Below are 17,573 nucleotides of genomic sequence, written 5' to 3'. Positions count from 1 at the left end.
TTCCTGGTGTGAATCCAAGGGTTGGCACCCTCGGAGATATATCATAGGCAGAAATATTGCCTTTCTACAATTAGGGGTAGAAATTAAATTGGCCTTGAGTACTATTAAAGGCCGAGTCTCAGATTTAACGGTCTTATTTCAAAGACCACTTGCTACACATTCTTTAGTCCGGGGTTTTATACAAGGAGTAACGCGGCTTAATCAGCTCGTCAAACCTCCCTTGAACCATTGGGACTTGAACTTAGTTTTGTCTGTGTTACAAAAACAGCCATTTGAACCGATACAACATATTCCCTTAGTCCTTTTGACAAGGAAGTTGGTATTTTTGGTTGCTATATCCTCAGCAAGGAGGGTTTCGAAATTGGCTGCTCTTTCTTGTAAAGAGGACAGAGTGGTGTTACTCCCTCGTCCAGACTTTTTGCCAAGAGTAGTTTCAGGTTTTCACCTGAACAAAGATATGGTCCTGCCATTGTTTTTTTCCAAAACCATGTTCCAGGGAAGAATATTTACTACATTGTCTTGATGTGGTGAGAGCAGTGAAAATCTATTTAAAGTCAACTGCTCAGATTCGTAAGACTGATGTCTTATTTATTATGCCAGTAGGTCCTAAGAAAGGACAGGCAGCATCGAAATCCACTGTCGCTAAGTGGATTCGGCAAGTGATAATTGAAACTTATGATTTAACGGGTAAGATTCCCCCTTTTCAAGTTAAGGCGCACTCTACCAGGGCGGTTTGTGCTTCTTGGGCAGTGCGTCATCAGGCCTCCATGGCTCAGATCTGTAAGGCCGCAACTTGGTCTTCAGTGCATATATTCACAAAATGTTATAAGCTGGATGTAAGGAGATATGAGGATATTGCCTTTGGACCTAGTGTGCTGCAGGCAGCAGCATAGGTCCTCAAGTCTGGGGGTACCCTCCGGGTTGCGTCTCCCTCCCCTCAAGTAGCATTGTTATGGGATGTCCCATTATGTAATTACTTAAGGCTCTGTGTCCCATGATGTACGATTAAGAAAACATGATTTTTATAACAGCTTACTTGTAAAAATCCTTTTCTTGGAGTACATCATGAGACACAGAGGTCCCTTGTCTCTTTTTTGGGACTTAAGTATATTACTATGCTACAAAAACTGATGTGCTCCTGGAAGGAGGAGGGGTTATATAGGGAGTGAACTTCTTGGATTTTGTATCCAGTGTCCATCACCAAAAGGTGACCTATAACTTATTAAGTAATTACTTAAGGCTCTGTGTCCCATGATGTACTCCAAGAAAAGGATTTTACAGGTAAGCTGTTATAAAAATCCTGTTATTTTTAGCTTTTTGCTATACTAAATTTCCCCCCGAAAAAATCGAAAAAACAAACAAACGATTTTCTTCATTAGTTTAGGCCAATATAGGTTCTTCTACATATTTTGGTAAAATATTTTCGCAATAAGCATATATTGATTGGTTTGCGCAAAAGTTATAGTGTCTACAATATAGGGGATATATTTATGGCATTTTTATTATTTTAATTTTTTTTTTACTTTTAATGGTGGTAATTTGTGATTTTTAGTGGGACTGCAACATTGGCGGTGGACAGATCAGACACTTTTGACACTTTTTTGGGACCATTGACTAAAAGCCAACATTACTGTATAAATGTCACTGGTAGGGAAGGGGTTAACACTAGGGGGCGATCAAGGGGTTAACTGTGTCCTAGGGGGGTGTTTATACCTGTGGGGGGATGGGGCTGACTGGGAGTAGAGAGGGATTGCTGTTCCTGATTACCAGGAAAAGCAGATCTCTCTCTACTTCCCTGACAGAATGGGGATCTGTCTGTTTACATTAACAGATCCCTGTTCTGTCTCTGTAAAGAGTGATCGCCGGGTGGCCAGCAGACATCACTACCGCCAGCCACGTGCATCGGCTCCAGCGTCGTGCCGTGGGCACACATGCGCACACCCTAGAGCTCTTACAGAGGCCAACATACACCTAAGACAATTCATCCAGGAGAGCCAACCTGCCGCAGTACAATGACAGCGGCTGGTTGACAAGCAGCAAGCAGTTAAGCCTGCCATACATGAATTGAAATTCGGCTGGTTCAGCAAGGACCACCTGAGATTCAATCCATCTTTGGGCAGGCTGATTGTATCCAAGTCGATCCATCAATTGACTTGGTTGCAACCTGTTTTTTTACATGCGATTACTGCTGGCGGCTATAGCCACCAAAAGTAATCATGGTGTTCTGCTGGCTGGGAGGGCTCATCCGCCTCACCCTAAGTTAAATGTTTTAACTTAGTAAACTTTTTTTTCTGCCGGTGAATACCTTCTACAACCCACTTCCTGTTTATTGTCTGGTCATTAGTCTAGGCTTATGACATCATGCACAGCTCTCTCACTCTCACTGTCGTGAGAGTTTGCCAGAAAGGGGGGGGAGTCATAAGAGGGCAAATTAAAGCTGCAGAGCTGGAGGCGTGTCTGTGTAAATCCAGGAAGTGAACAGGCAGCAGCTTCAGCTGCCCACGGTTAAAATGGATGCAGCTGGACTCAGTGGAGGGAGATTTCTGCAGCATATTTGGCAAGTACAGAATCACAGTATATGTAAAATAATATGCAAAGTGGTTGGAGGGAAGCTTCAGAATGGCAAAGATGTTTTTATTACAAATGATTTGAGCAGAATTCTTTTGTTCTGTAATTTTTACTTTTTCCAGCATGTTTTTTTCTATTATGAAAAATTTGTTATAAAACAAAAAATAATTCTTTAACTAGCTGTAGCTCATTTCACAACTACGCATAACCTTTAACTTTCTTATCTACCAAACAGAGCACAGCAAAGGGAAACCCATCACAAGCACACTCAGTACTGCAAAGTCATTCTGTAATCTCTCCTTCCAGGAACATATGAGCTTAACATAACAGATAACAGAAGGTGGCCTCTGCCATTTAAAGTGTTAAACCCAAAAGAAAACATTAATTCTATTGCAGTTTACCATTTCTTAGATGTGATGGCTGCATTGATATTCCTTTTTAGGCTTTCTTTCTTCTATTTTCATCTTGTGATCCAGCCAGTAAGTTTGTTGTTTTTCAATAGAGCAAGCTCTCCAGCAGAATATATCATTTCAAGACATGAAAAAAAAACATTTAACACTAGCAGGCGTACTTACAATGATCAACTTTTATTTGGGTAAAACTTTTAACCCAAAAGGAAAAGTATTTAAATCCCTTAGTACATCTAACTATCCCCAACCCCCAGACTGACCATACTGCTGTCCAAAGGTGTCCCCTTTGCTCCTTCGTCCAGAGAGGGGGCACTCTGGCTGTAGAAGGTGTCTTACTGGACAGAACACCAGGTGAAAACAGAATAAAAAAAGCCTAAAAAACAGTTGCAGCCACCACATGGTTGGTAAGCTGCAATATATAGATTTTTATATATATATATATATATATATATATATATATATATATATATATATATATATATATATATACATATTTTTGGTTTTGGGTTTAATACTGCTTTAAATGTGTTCCCCCTGGAGATTTGAATGTGTATAAAAAAAAGCAGAAGACCGGCTTCAAATATGTGCGAATTGGATGCAGTTTTAACCACATCCAATTCACATGACATGTGAATGTGACCCGCTCTCACTCGAGCCAGTTCACACATGTCCAGAGTGGCCACAGTGCGGTTTCCAAAAGGGTCCTGTGCGTTTTTGGGTCTGGTTCAGGTGCGAATTCAGGCAAAAATTCACACCTGAATCGCACCGGTGAACAGAAACGCAGCAGACGCCGGGCTGCAAACTGTGGCTGCACATATGAGAACCCAGCCTATGTCTGGAGTTAGCCTAAAAAAGGCTGATCTGATCTGACTACATAACACCAATGCTGTTTCAGGAGAAAAACATTCTCTTCCTGAAGGACCATTAAATAATTAAACACATAGCAATTTGTAACTTTTTATTTTGAATCAATTCTCTTCCATTGGAAAGGTTTAACTGTTTGCCGACCAGCCGGTGTCTTGTCATATAACGTCCTCCATCCGATAGTGTCTGCTGCGTACTGTGCATGCGCAGTACACAGCAACACAGATTCCGAAAATGGCCGAGGATGAACGGCGCCTGCGCCGTGAGTCCAGGTTCTAGCCCCACCATCCAAGTGGACATAGAGTAGGAATAAAGAAGAGCCGAGCGCAGCGAGGCCTGAGCCCGAAGCGTGGCGAGCGAAGCTCGCCCACGAGGGGCCCTCTAATATTCACAACCCTATGTCCGCTTGGATGGTGGGGCTACCACCTCCACTCACGGCGCAGGCGCCGTTCAGCTTGGGAGATCTTCCGAAGCTTCGTCTGCTCCGTACTGCGCATGCGCAGTACGGGGCGGACACTATTTGATGGCCGGACACTATACGGCAGAACACCGGCATCATTATACTATGGCAGGTTGGCACGGCTGCATGAATCGCCGTACGCGTATGTCAGCTGCTTTAAGAGTAAAAGGGAGCGTGCCCACACCGCCAGAGCCGATGCGTGTGGCTGGTGGCCACGATGTCCACTGGCTATTTGCGATCACTCCTCAAAGAGCCACAACGGGGATCTGTGTATGTAAACAAACAGATCCCTGTTCTGACAGGAGAGTAGAGAGAGATCTGCTGTTCCTAGTGATCAGGAACAGTGATCTGTCTCCTCCTCCAGTCACTATACTCCCCCCACAGTTAGAAACACTTCCCTTGGGAACACTTAACCCATTGATTGCCCCTAGTGTTAACCCCTTCCCTGCCAGTGACATTTATACAGTAATCAGTGGCTATTTTTAGCTCTGATTGCTGTATAAATGTCACTGGTCCCAAAAAAGTGTCAAAAGTGTCCGATCTGTCCGCCGCAATATTGCAGTCCTGCTAAAAATCGCAGATTGCCACCAGTACTAGTAAAAAATATATAAAAAATAAATATGCCATAAATCTATACAATATTTTGTAGACGCTATAACTTTTGCGAAAAACCAATCCATAAACGCTTATTGCAATTTTTTGTTACCAAAAATATGTAGAAGAATACATATTGGCCTAAACTTATGAAGAAATTCCTTTTTTTTTTTTTTTTATTTGGGATATTTATTATAGCAAAAAGTAAAAAAAATATATATATTTTTTTCGAAATTGTCGCTCTCTTTTTCTTTATAGTGCAAAAAATAAAACCGCAAAGGTGATCAAATACCACCAAAAGAAAGCTCTAGAATAAAATATACACAGTGGTGACATTCTTATATGGTTTATTAATATACTGTATTTAAAATATATTTATAATAAATATTTAAAATTTCAGGCATCATATATTCGTGTCTTTTAAAAATGTGTTATCAGTATAATCTAATGGTACAGCAGATATATGCTAAGTTACTAACTAGTTACTAACATGCAACTAGCCCCTTTAGAGTTCTTAACCATGAAGCTCTTTGGCTGTGGGGATAAAGAATCCAGTGTTATGAACACCCCTGGTAATGTGGCTGTTCACTGTATTTTATCTAGATGACCTTACTAGAGGGAACAGCATCAGTGAGTGGCCGCATCGCCTATGCAGCCCAGCAAGCCTGGATATTTAATGCATCCATGCGAGAGAATATATTGTTTGGGGAAGACTATGAAGAAGAAAAGTAAGCTGTGTTCTAGTTCACCTTGTAAATCATGAAGGTTAGGTACACTGTTGATTACGCACATGTCAGCTGTTCCATTTGTTAAATAATGGAATCTTAACCACTTGCCTACCGGGCCAATTCTGACACTTCGCCCCTACATGTAAAAGTCATCATTTTTTGCTGGAAAAGTGCTCAGAACCCCCAAACATTATATATGTTTTTTTTGTTTTTAGCAGAGACTCTAGGGAATAAAATAGCGGTCGTTGCAACTTTTTATCTCGCACAGTATTTGTGCAGAAATGCTAGGCTGGGAAGCCTGAAATAAAGAAAAATGTAAAAAACTATCCTGGCTTCTCAGCCGAAGCAGCAGCATTTTTTCAAAAGATCCTTCCAAAAGATCATAGAGACTTCAGGGGTCATCTGACCGACCGGAAATCTCTATGTTAACCTTGCCGGCCGGTTGACTCCTTCTCTGACTCATGGATCGCACGGGCAAGCTGGGAGAAGTGTGGGAGGGTGGCGGGAGGGGGGGACGTCCCCTCCCGCCACCTGTAAGAATGATCAACTGGTTGAACAGCTGGTATTATTGTTCTTATAGTGCAGGGAATTGATGGCTGAAAAAGAAGATATCTGAATGAGATATGAAGATATCTGTAACTGCAGGCATCATTCATATATCATTCATATATCACCAAATCTTGTTTTCACAATCAACGTCCTTCTTCAGTGTGTGCAGTGCATGCTGGGATAGCTAGATAAAGGCTAATAAAAATACACAGGTTGATGTCGCTCTTTATCCTTTAATACATCATTATATATATTTTATACATTGTTATATATAGCTATTAAATTGGGGGAAGGAAAGGCAGGACAAAGATTCATCCATAGACACACACATTGCAGTTCAACCACACCTCTGCTTCCTCATTTAGAGGATTTGACTGACAGCAGCGGGAGCCAATGGCTCCTACTGCTCTCAGAGCCTCCCGCTGCTCTCAGAGTCTCCTGTGAGGCCTGGAAGAGAGAAAAGTGGTTCTGCAGATGAGCACATTGTTGGAGCGAAAGAGGAGGCAGGTAAGTGTTTAGGGACGGAGTTGGGGGGAAGGCGATAGTGGGGCGTTTCTTACTTTAATACATCCTAAAGTGATTGTAAAGGCTTGTTTTAAAAATAAATAAAAATAAATAACAAACATGTTATACTTACCTGCTCTGTTGCAGTGGATTTGCACAGAGCAGCCTGGATCCTCCTCTTCTCTGGTCCGTCTTCGCTGCTCCTGGAACTTCCCTCCTGTCGAATGCCCCCACAGCAAGGAGCTTGCTATGGGGGACACCTGAGCCAAGTCACAGCTCTGTGTGTCCATTCAGACATGGACTTCTGCCCCGGCCCCGCCCCCTCTCTTTCCTGATTGGCTAACTGAATTTGAGTGACAGCCATAGGAGCCAATGCCACTGCTGCTGTATCTCAGCCAATCAGGAGGTGAGTCTTGGATGGTTAAGACACTTGTGGACATCGCTGAAGAGAGTTGGGTTCAGTTAAGTAATTAGGGGGTGCTAAGGGGTGGGGGCTGCTACACACAGAAGTTTTTTTTATCTTAATGCATAGAATATATTAAGATAAAAAAAACTTCTTCCTTTACAATTCCTGTAATAAATTAAATGCATTAAGGTAAAAGGAAAACTCTTGGGCTTTAGAACCACTTTAAGTTTAGTGGAATTCTGTCAGGGTTTTCAATAAAATTTTGCAAGGAGTAGAGAGAAAAGGACTAATTGCAGTACCCATAGCAATCAATTAGGATTCTACTGATCTTAAAAAGATCAGTAGAATCTTAAAAAGAAGAATCCTGGTGGTTGCTGTGGGTTCATGCAGTTTACTTGTGCTTTGCTCCTTGTTAAATTATCCTATCATGGCCTGTTTTGATGGGCTTTTTTTAACTTCAAGTGGTTTTTGCATCCGGATACAGTTTTAGTGGGCTGATTAGCTAAAGGCAAATAAACTGTTAACTATGCAGGCGTAGTTGCACTTTCCAAGAGAAGTTGAACTTTGCATAGGAATATTCCCCAAAGCTTAGTGAATGAGCTCTGCTGGTGTCCATCATCCAATCATGTTCAAGCAAAAATGCTATACTTGTTTTTCTGCACATGATTGGGTATTCTATGAAAAATAAAATGTCAACACCTTCACTAATCTCTGGAGATAATTGCCATGCAAAGTGCTAGCTTTCTTTGCCAAGTGAGTAACCTATTTGCCTTTAGTAAATCAACCCTCATGAGAATGTAAAACCCACTTAAAGCAGGTCAAATGCAACTCAGAAAGAAGTCAACTGCAGGTCAAATGCACCTATTAATGAATTCTGAATGATTCTATAATCTTGTCAAACTGCTTCCAGTGTCTAGCCACTCATTGTCACATAAGAATGCTGGGATTGATTTACTAAAAGCAAATAACTTGTTCACTTTGCAAGTGAATGTTCCCCAGAGCTTAGTGAATCAGGTGAAAACCTGCTTATTTCCATCATCTAATCATGTGCAAGTAAAGATTGTGTTGTGTTTTTTTTTTTCTTACACGTCATTGGTTATTCTTTGCAAAGTGAATTTTCACCACATTCACTAGGCTTCCCCTGCAAACAGAACAAGCTATTTGCCTTTAGTTATCAACCCCGTATAGGCGTAAGCTGTTTTGCGTTTTTTGCTTTGCTAATTTTGTTCTGAGTGTTAACATCTATAATATTTACCTTTTTCATTATCAATGTTTCAGCAATAAAATTGCACCCAATTTATTAATCAAGTTAATTTGCAGTTTTTATTACTCTTTATTGTAGAAAGTTATGAGCTTTGATTTAATTCACTTTACTGCTGATAGGTACAAAAAGACTTTGGAAGCTTGTTGTCTCTACCCTGACATTGAAGCTCTACCCACTGGAGACTTAACTGAGGTAAAGGGCTTCCTATAATGTATATGACAATTACATATTTTACATATATCTGACTTCTATTACATACATGCATCTATCATACATTTCAGCACATGCTTCTCCACCACACACAATATTTAAATTTACTGGTTTTGTATATAACAGCTTTCCTGCTTCTACGTGACATAGTGTAGGAAATGTTAGAAGCATATTTACAGATAACATTAAACTTTCCTTTTATAAAAATATCTGATAGGTAAATGATAGGTATTACTGTATAGAAAGAGACAGGGGCGGACTGACCGTTTGGGCACTCGGGCACTGCCCGAGGGCCCCATGCCACTAAGGGGCCCCATCAGGGTTGCCAGCCTCAATAGAACCAGGGACAGTATGTAAAAATCTGTGTTTATTTAAAAATCCCAAGATTATAGCTGACCTGCCTCTCCAGTAGCTTTTCAGTGTTCATATGTGTATTATGTGTGTGTATACTGTGTGTGTATATTGTGTGTCTGTGTGTATTCTGTATGTGTGTGTGTGTATACTGTGCGGCCCCAAAATCTATTGCCTGGGGGCCCCATGATCTCCTATTGCCTGGGGCCCCCATAATCTCCTATTGCCTGGGTGCCCCAGAATCACCTATTGCCCGGGGGCCCCATAATCTTCTCCTATTGCCTGGGGGTCCCATAATCTACTATTGCCCAGGGGCCCCATGAGTTGTCAGTCCGCCCCTGGAAAGAGATCATGTTCAGAATAACCTATTTTACAGTCCAGAAATGGGAAAATGGAATAAACGGAATGGTTGCTGGGTTGCCTTTTAGCACACTGTCCTAATGTTGATTAATAGGACCATTAGGGTTTACCCAAGAAATATTTTATTTATGTATGATAAGTAATTTCCCTTTAAAGATAGGTGAACGTGGTGTTAACCTGAGTGGAGGACAGCGACAACGGATCAGCTTGGCACGATGCCTTTATAGTTCAAGCAGTGTCGTTCTTCTGGATGATCCTCTCAGTGCTGTTGATGTGTATGTGGGAGGAGAATTATTTAACAAAGCAATTAAGAATGGAATGCAGAACAAGAGTGTCTTATTGGTCACGCATCAGTTGCAGGTACAGGTGCTCTGTAAGTACGTATGAGCATGCCCATTGCAATTAGCTTCATCTGTCCCATGGACCATGCTCTAAGAAAATAATTTAAATTTTTTTTTTTTACAATTTTTAAGGTAATCTTTTTAGGTTTTGGCTATAAACAGAAAGCACATTTTAAAGCATGCAAAAATGGGCTATGTAAGTCTTATTCATGCTACATTGTATTTATTTAATATGTATCGATGGTGAGCTGAATATTAACTGGGGATTCACTTGTCACATCAAGTGGATTCTGAGCCAATGCTCAATTTACAATCCAAAGGACAGAGGAATGAGGCACCAAATGAATTTGCAAAGTCTATTTTAAGTCTCTTTTAATGTTACAAGATTACATATAAATTGTGAATACATGACAAAAACAACAACAGTTTCCAGCACATCTGCCCTTTTTCTAGTTTACAGTTTTTTTCTGTTCTATACGTATAACATATTTGAAATCTTGCAAGATTTAGATACTTTGCCCTGTTCTGCAATATAATAGCTTTTACTTAAAAGGCTGCCAATATACAGTCTTTCACTGCAGACCAACATAGTCTGGTTTCCTAATGGTTTTAGAAAGGGCAATTAGGTGTTATCCGAAGATACTGTAGATATTACAAAATCCTTAATTTGATAGGTTTGCAAAACAAACAGGCAGCACATGTCCATTTTTAGTTTTCTGTCAGCAGTCAGCGCTTTCACCAAGCAGCAGGCACCTACAGCAGGGTCAGTGTGTGAGAGTCGTGAGCATTAGTTAGCTCACATATAAATAGGACTGAGGACAGCTGAGACTAATAAAGAGGTCTGGCTACCAGGTAAGATGTGAACCTAGGGATGGAGGCTTTATCCCACCCAAAGCTTTGCCAAGCCTCCAGGCCCCAGGACCCATATGAGAACTTAACATTCTGAGTGAATAAGAAGTTTGTCCTTTCCACATCTGCCATAAAGCTTGGAGCTCTTCACCTTGTATATGTGAGCAACCTGGGTTAGACATACACACTGTGCACAATACTTGCAGCCAATGATTCATACATTGTTAATGAAATTAGAGTTTTCTATATGGTGATATGGATTTATCCTTTTCTAAAATGTGTCAAAAAAGTTCTGCGTGTCAATACTAACTAGGTGTATTGATTTATTGTAGTACCTGACTGAGTGCAATGAGATTTTATTCATGAAAGATGGATATATTTCAGAGCAAGGAACTCATGAAGATCTAATGAAACTCAAGGGTGATTATGCTGTTTTATTTGAGAATATGCAGCAATCAGTGAGTATATCTGACATAAATAAACCCTTTTTTCTCCTGTAGAGTAAATCGGCACAGTATCACAAATCTAGTGTAACTCACAGAATTATGTTACATTGTTTTTCATGTTTTTTACCTGTAGGCACCACTGGCCAAATTTACAAAAAAAAGTCCCACCTTAATATTATTGTTGTTGTTATTGACTATATTAATTGAATTATTTTTCCATTGTTGGCTCCTTAATTCGAATATCAGCAACTAAGCAATTCCGACATGTTTAAAATGTGGCCTCAGAATGCATGAATGAAATATTATTCATCCTCACTTTTTTTCTTATTATTTCTTTCAATCATAGTTTTACAAATTCCTTTCATGACATTGGCTGGATTCACACACTTCTGCTACGTTACAGTGTATTAACGTGATTTGTGTTAAAGCAGCACTTTAAAATAAATAGGCTGGCAACACATCCCAAGGTCCCAAAAAACACATGAATATCGGGTTTGTAAACACATTGTACCACATCACACAGTAGTGTTTTTGCGTGGATTGTGGTGTGCCACAACACAGGTATGTTAGAGTGGCATGGTGTTAGTGCATTGGGTTGCCATTCAAAATAACGGAACGTGCATTGCGGTACCAAGCACCACAATAGATGAGTGTATACCCAGCCTACTGTCTCCTGTTCTTTTCACAATAAGCATTGTGTTATCAGTAAGAATATCAGCAAATATAAAATGATCTGCATCCTCTTCTGCAAGCTTGACCAGTTATCCCTAGAAACAGAAAACACATTAGATTTAGAATATGATGCAGAATAAGATGCTAATTTGTGTTCACTATATTCTTTTATTTATTTTCTGTAGTTGTGTAATAATAGTTTATTCGTGAAACTTGAATAACACAGAATTTACTTATACTGAGCTATGAAAACTGCCATTGCCTATAGACTATAATCAGATTCCCTGTTTATTTTTTATCAGTGTGTTAGAGAAATATAGCTTAAAGGGGACCAGTCAGAAGTGGCAGTTGTAGGATATCTGAATCTTTACTCAAAATATTCATTCATAAGTTATTTTATTCGTTTAGCAATACCTTTCAGGGATAGGTGTATGCCCTGGTATGAATATTCTCTCCCCGTCAGAGCAGAAGTATCAGGCTGTAAGGCCCAAAAGGAAGCTGACCAGCTATCTACCTAAGCACAGAGATGATAACTTGTATTTTGTTTAGGTTGCTGGAGGAAACTTGAAAAACTGCCATTGCTCATAGAGTATAACCCCTGTTTATTTTTTTATCAGTGCAGGTTAGAGAAATACAGGCATAACCTACTTTTAAGTACACAATGGGGTTTATTTACTAAAGCTGGAAAGTGCAAAATCAGGCTCACTTCTGCATAGAAACCAATGAGCTTCTAACCCCAGCTTGTTTAATTAATCTTTGGTAATAAAACCTGGAAGCTCATTGGTTTCTATGCAGACATAAGCCTGATTTCGAACTTTCCAGCTTTAGTAAATAAACCCCATTGTGTACTTAAAAGTGGGGTATGCATGTATAGGTTAAAGGGGGCCATCAGAGGTGGCAGTTGTATGAAATCTGAATCTTAACTCATAACTTATTTTATTAGTTCAGCATTACCTTTCAGGGATAGATGTATGTCCTGTTACAAATATTCTCTCCCCGTCAGAGCAGAAGTCTTGGGCTGTAACTCCCCCCTGCCTCAGCACAGAGCTGATGATAGCTTGTATTTTGTTCATGTTGCTGGAGGAGGGTAAACCTGTCAAATAACAAAGCTCTTAGTTTTTTTTGTGTCTTTTAATAGCACTGAGCTCAGGCAGAATATAGGATGACCTTACAGCCTAACAGTCAGCCTGAGAAAACAAGTAAATAATCAAAAATCATGTAATAAGTTTTTTTGTTATTTTACAATATATAATGATATACTTGTATTTGGTAAAAAAAAATGAATAACAACCTCTTTTTCTTTTTATCTTTACAGAATGTCATTAAGAGCAATATGCATTGTTCTATAGAAAAGCAGGGTAATAATATACAAAGAAAATTAGATACAGGTAATGGCAAATGAAACTATTAGTTTGCAATTTTTTGTAATTGTTACTGTTTTTAGCTTGAGTAGTTCAGAGCTTGCAGTGACAGTTTATAGAGAATATATTGTACAACACAGGGTGATATTAAAGCTGTACTTCAAGCAGATTAAACAAAACACCATTCCACACTACATGCTTTAAAATGTTAGTAAGTGTATTTTTAAAGGCAAATAGTATAAGCACATGAATTATAAATGGACCTTTAAGTATCATTACCAAGCTGCATGAATGCATTTCTGATATTTTATTATATTCAGCAAGAGGCACAGCCTTGTACACACGGGTCAAAAATCGTCCCAAATCCACCGGTTCAGCAGGAACCAGCTGACTTTCAGCGCGTGTTTACAGTTGTCTAACACCTGGCTTCCATCCCGCATTAAATAAGCAATGGCAGCTAATGGCTGAAAGCTCTGATCAGTGTGTTCTGGCAGGGGGCACAAAGGCACAGCGGGGGAGATTTCACATCGCTTGTATTAGTATGGCAATCTCTGTTTGTTTTTTCGTTCAGTGCGCTTGTGTAACAGGTTTAACATTTTTCTAAAAAAGCTCCACCTTTCCTCGTATAAAGCCATCCATGAACTCCAATCAGTGACTTTCGCTAGCCTGGGATATCATCAGTATGCTGCAGTAGGTAGCATTTCCTCAGTCTCCTCTAACCCAAGTTATCATCTAGACCAGTGATGGCTAACTTTGGCACCCTAGATGTTTTGGAACTACATTTCCCATGATGCTCATGCACTCTGCAGTGTAGTTGAGCATCATGGGAAATGTAGTTCCATCTGGGATGCCAAGGTTCGCCATCACTGATCTAGACTATACACTAGGGGTTGATTTACTAATGGCAAAAAGACTGTTCACTGTGAAAAGAAGTTGCACTTTTCTCCAAAGCTTAGTGTAGGTGAGGTGCAGCACTGCTGACTTCAATCATCCAATCGTATGCAAACAAAAATGCTGTTTATTTTTCTATTTTCCTTGCACATGGTTGGATATTCTAAGAGAAATATCACCAAATTTATTAAGCTCTGGGAAAAATATCCTTGCAAATTGCAACTTTCGCTGCAATGGCAACAGCATATTCGCCTTTCATAAATCAATCCCCGTTGATCACAAGGTGAAAGGATGATCTGTGTCAGACATTTGATTTGGTTGATCTGTAGATCTATGTTAGACATTTGACGTCTAATGATTAGTAAGCAGCTGCAATATATTAAATGTTTAGCTTTGGGTTTAATACCTACTTAACCACTTTCAGACTGGACCATTTTGCTGGCTTAAGACCAGACCACTTTTTGCGATTCGACACAGTGTCGCTTTAACCGACAATTGCGCGGTTGTGTGACGTGGCTCCCAAACAAAATTGATGTACTTTTTTCTTTTCTTTTGGTGGTATTTGATCACCCCTGCAGTTTTTATTTTTTCCGCTATAAACAAAAACATTTGTTTTCCTCAGTTTATGCCGATACGTATTCTTCTACATATTTTTGGTAAAAAAAAATCAAAAAAAATCGCAATAAGTGATTATTGATTCGTTTGCATAAAATGTATAGTGTTTACAAAATAGGGTATAGTTTTATGGTATTTTTAGTAATAATTTTTTTTTTTACTAGTAATGGCGGCGATCAGCGATTTTTTTTGTGACTGCGACATTATGGCAGACACATCAGACATTTGACACATTTTTGGGACCATTGTCATTTATACAGCAATCAGTGCTATACAAATGCACTGATTCCTGTGTAAATGACACTGGCAGTGAAGAGGTTAACCGGGGTGTGGCAGTGTAGGGGTTAAGTGTGTTACTAACTGTGGGGGGCATGGCTGTGTTTTTAGCGAACACTGATCTCTGATCCAATCACAGGAAGCAGAGATCAGTGTCACTTGTTGCTAGGCAGAACGGGGAGATGCTGTTTACTTCCGCATCTCTCCGTTCAACCTCCCCATGAGACGATCGCGGGTATCCCTCAGCGATCGAGTCCGTGGGACCCGCAACCGGACTCACGGGGGTCCCAACCAGCATGCGCGCGCGTGCCACCACCGGCGAGCACGTGATGGCAGGGCGGCAATTTCAAATGGACGTACCTGTACGCCAATTTGCCTGCCCATGCCATTCTGCTGACGTACATCGCCGTGCGCTGTTCGGGAAGTGGTTAACAGAGAAGGCATTGTCAGGGGGAGTTCTGTGTTCTTTTTATACCTACAAGATATAGACTTTCAGGTGATGCTGCATGTATGTGTCTAACATGGAAAAATATATTTGATGTTAGCTCTATTTTAACTTTGTATTCGGCTTCAGCAGTCTCCTGTTAAGCAGAGAGAGTCCCCCTTAAATATTCATTGTCCATCCCAACGAAATAATACATAAGAGTAAAAATGACTGGAAAGTCAGCAGAAACTCACACAATTATCAGCTGAAAATGTCTTAGATTTTATTTTTTCTGCCTAAATTGATTGGTTAAACAGTTCTGCATGTGGTGGGCTGTTGTTGCCAGACAAATGTTGTTTTAAGTTCACATCAGCACAATGCATTTGTGTGAACTGATACAACAGAACACAGCTTTTTACCTCATTCATGCTTTGCGACTGCATTGACCAATACAGCTCAATGCATGTGTTGTGAACCAGCCCTTATTTACTCCAGATCTTAGTGATTACATATCTTTTGTTTGACTAAACCAATTAACCTATTTAACAGTTGAAACGCCTTCTTTTACAGATTTAAGGAATAACGTGGCGACCATAGACCATGCAGAAATTAGACTTCTGAAGATGGATGCAGTTGGGAATGGACTCTACAGTGGAGATGAAGCAGTAAAACTACATAATACTGTCATCACTGTAGAGGGGGCAGGCACTAACTCTTTTGACCACTCAGGTCAAGAGAAGTCTTCAGGTATTCTCAAGGGAGATAAAAATGTTGAAGAAAATAATGATGGTACAAAAGAAGTAAACTTAACCGACCAACATAACAATGAAGAGGAGAACCAGGGTATGTGAATATGCCAATACCTCCATTTAGAGTTTAAGGTACTGTTGTGTTGATAGACAAAATGTTTCCTTTTCTCTCTGGCAGCCTCAATCACTAAAAATGAAGTTAGACATCTGCATTGTTTTATATGGATATAAAGCAGAACTAAATAAACCATTCTACTCTGTAATTAAGATATAGGTTCACAAAGAGATGCAAATGTACATGGATCAGTCTTTGGCCAGGATTGGGATTTAGGGCACATCCAAACTGGAAGCTTTAACCATACACAAGCATGGTTCACCCCCTTGCCCCAGTTCATTTCATTTCCAGTTCAGTTTAAGCATATTATGCCCAGGGCAACTTGGAAGAGGTGGTCTTGGCACAGTTCACTTGTGGTCCAAAACAGTTCACTTCAGTGTGAGCACAAACCGCACCTAAACACAAAACTTTCTGTAGGTCACTAACCACAAAAACAGGGATCAATAATGTAATTGTGCCTGGGAACACTTATTTTAAAACACAGTGTGAGTGCAGACCAGTGGGGAGGGGGCAATTGAACTTGGGCATGGTTCAGTTCAACCATGTCCAGTGTGAGTGCACCCTAAAATTATTTTAAATATACAACTGTGAAAATCCACTCTGACCACAGTGCCATGCAGTTAATAAAAATCCATACATCAACTTCCATTGCTGACAAAGTTGAGTGTCACTCCTTTACCATCCTACTTTTATAGGCTAGGATGTGAGTAAGTCTACCCAATACAAAATACAATTTATAATGGATCCAATTATGTTGTAATTTTTCATTCTCTTTGTTAAATAATTGTTTTATGGTCACATTTTTTTTTTCAGGCCTTATGCAGGCAGAAGAGAAAGGTGATGGTTCTGTGCCTTGGGCAGTTTATGGAGTGTACCTCAAGGCAGCTGGAGGAGTGTTGGTAGTCACCATCAATGCCATTCTCTTTATATTAACCACAGGAAGCGCGGCATTCAGTAACTGGTGGCTGAGTTATTGGATTAGACAAGGCAGTGGGGTAAGGGGCATATTTTAATGTGTGTAGATGACTTAAGCCGCGTACACATGGGCGGACTGTATGGCCTACTTAGTCCGTCATACAATCCGACGGACAGTCCGTCCTACTTTCGAATGAAGGGACTTGACCACACACGGATGCACAAACAGTCCGTCGAAAGCTTGCGCGATGACGTGTACAGCACGTACGACGGGACTAGAAATAGGAAGTCCAATACACAGCAATGCACCCTTCCGCCGTGTAAATCCTTTCTGAGCATGCGCCATTCTTAGTCCGTCTAACTAGCCTACTGACGAGCGGATTGTCCACTGAAACCAAAGTATGACGGACAGAATTTCGAAAAATCCGAAATACTTAGTACGCCAGACTGCACGCTGAAAAAGTCCGCTGAAGCCCACACACGAGCGGACTGTCCGCTGAAATGTGTTTCGACGGACTAAGTAGGCCATACAGTCCGCCCGTGTGTACACGGCATTACAGTAAAGGCTATTGAAACATCTAGCATTGTCCTTAGCACATTACAGCACATGTTTGTAAGGAGGAAGCTGAAAAAGCGCTGCCCCCTCTATCC

At 40.3% G+C, this 17,573-nt stretch overlaps 1 protein-coding gene across 5 annotated transcripts in view; it reads left to right on the top strand.

The window, feature by feature from the left end:
• Nucleotides 1–17,573, top strand: part of LOC143983259 (ATP-binding cassette sub-family C member 5-like) — a 146,302-nt gene that overhangs the window by 59,248 nt on the left and 69,481 nt on the right. For 2 of the 5 annotated variants that reach the window (XM_077482735.1, XM_077482736.1), the window contains 7 exons: nt 5,500–5,624; nt 8,467–8,539; nt 9,425–9,628; nt 10,791–10,916; nt 12,892–12,964; nt 15,714–15,986; nt 16,821–17,002. In XM_077482735.1, the coding sequence (XP_077338861.1) occupies nt 5,500–5,624; nt 8,467–8,539; nt 9,425–9,628; nt 10,791–10,916; nt 12,892–12,964; nt 15,714–15,986; nt 16,821–17,002 (1,056 nt within the window). Of the gene's footprint in view, nt 1–5,499; nt 5,625–8,466; nt 8,540–9,424; nt 9,642–10,790; nt 10,917–12,891; nt 12,965–15,713; nt 15,987–16,820; nt 17,003–17,573 lie in introns of those variants that run through there. The other 3 variants (XM_077482737.1, XM_077482739.1, XM_077482738.1) reach the window with 3 other exon arrangements.

The sequence above is a fragment of the Lithobates pipiens genome, unplaced genomic scaffold (assembly GCF_037356315.1).
Source record: "Lithobates pipiens isolate NorthernLeopardFrog02 unplaced genomic scaffold, aLitPip1_a1.2 Scaffold_16, whole genome shotgun sequence".
NCBI classification, from domain to species: Eukaryota; Metazoa; Chordata; class Amphibia; order Anura; family Ranidae; genus Lithobates; species Lithobates pipiens.
This window is presented reverse-complemented; position numbering and strand designations above follow the sequence as displayed.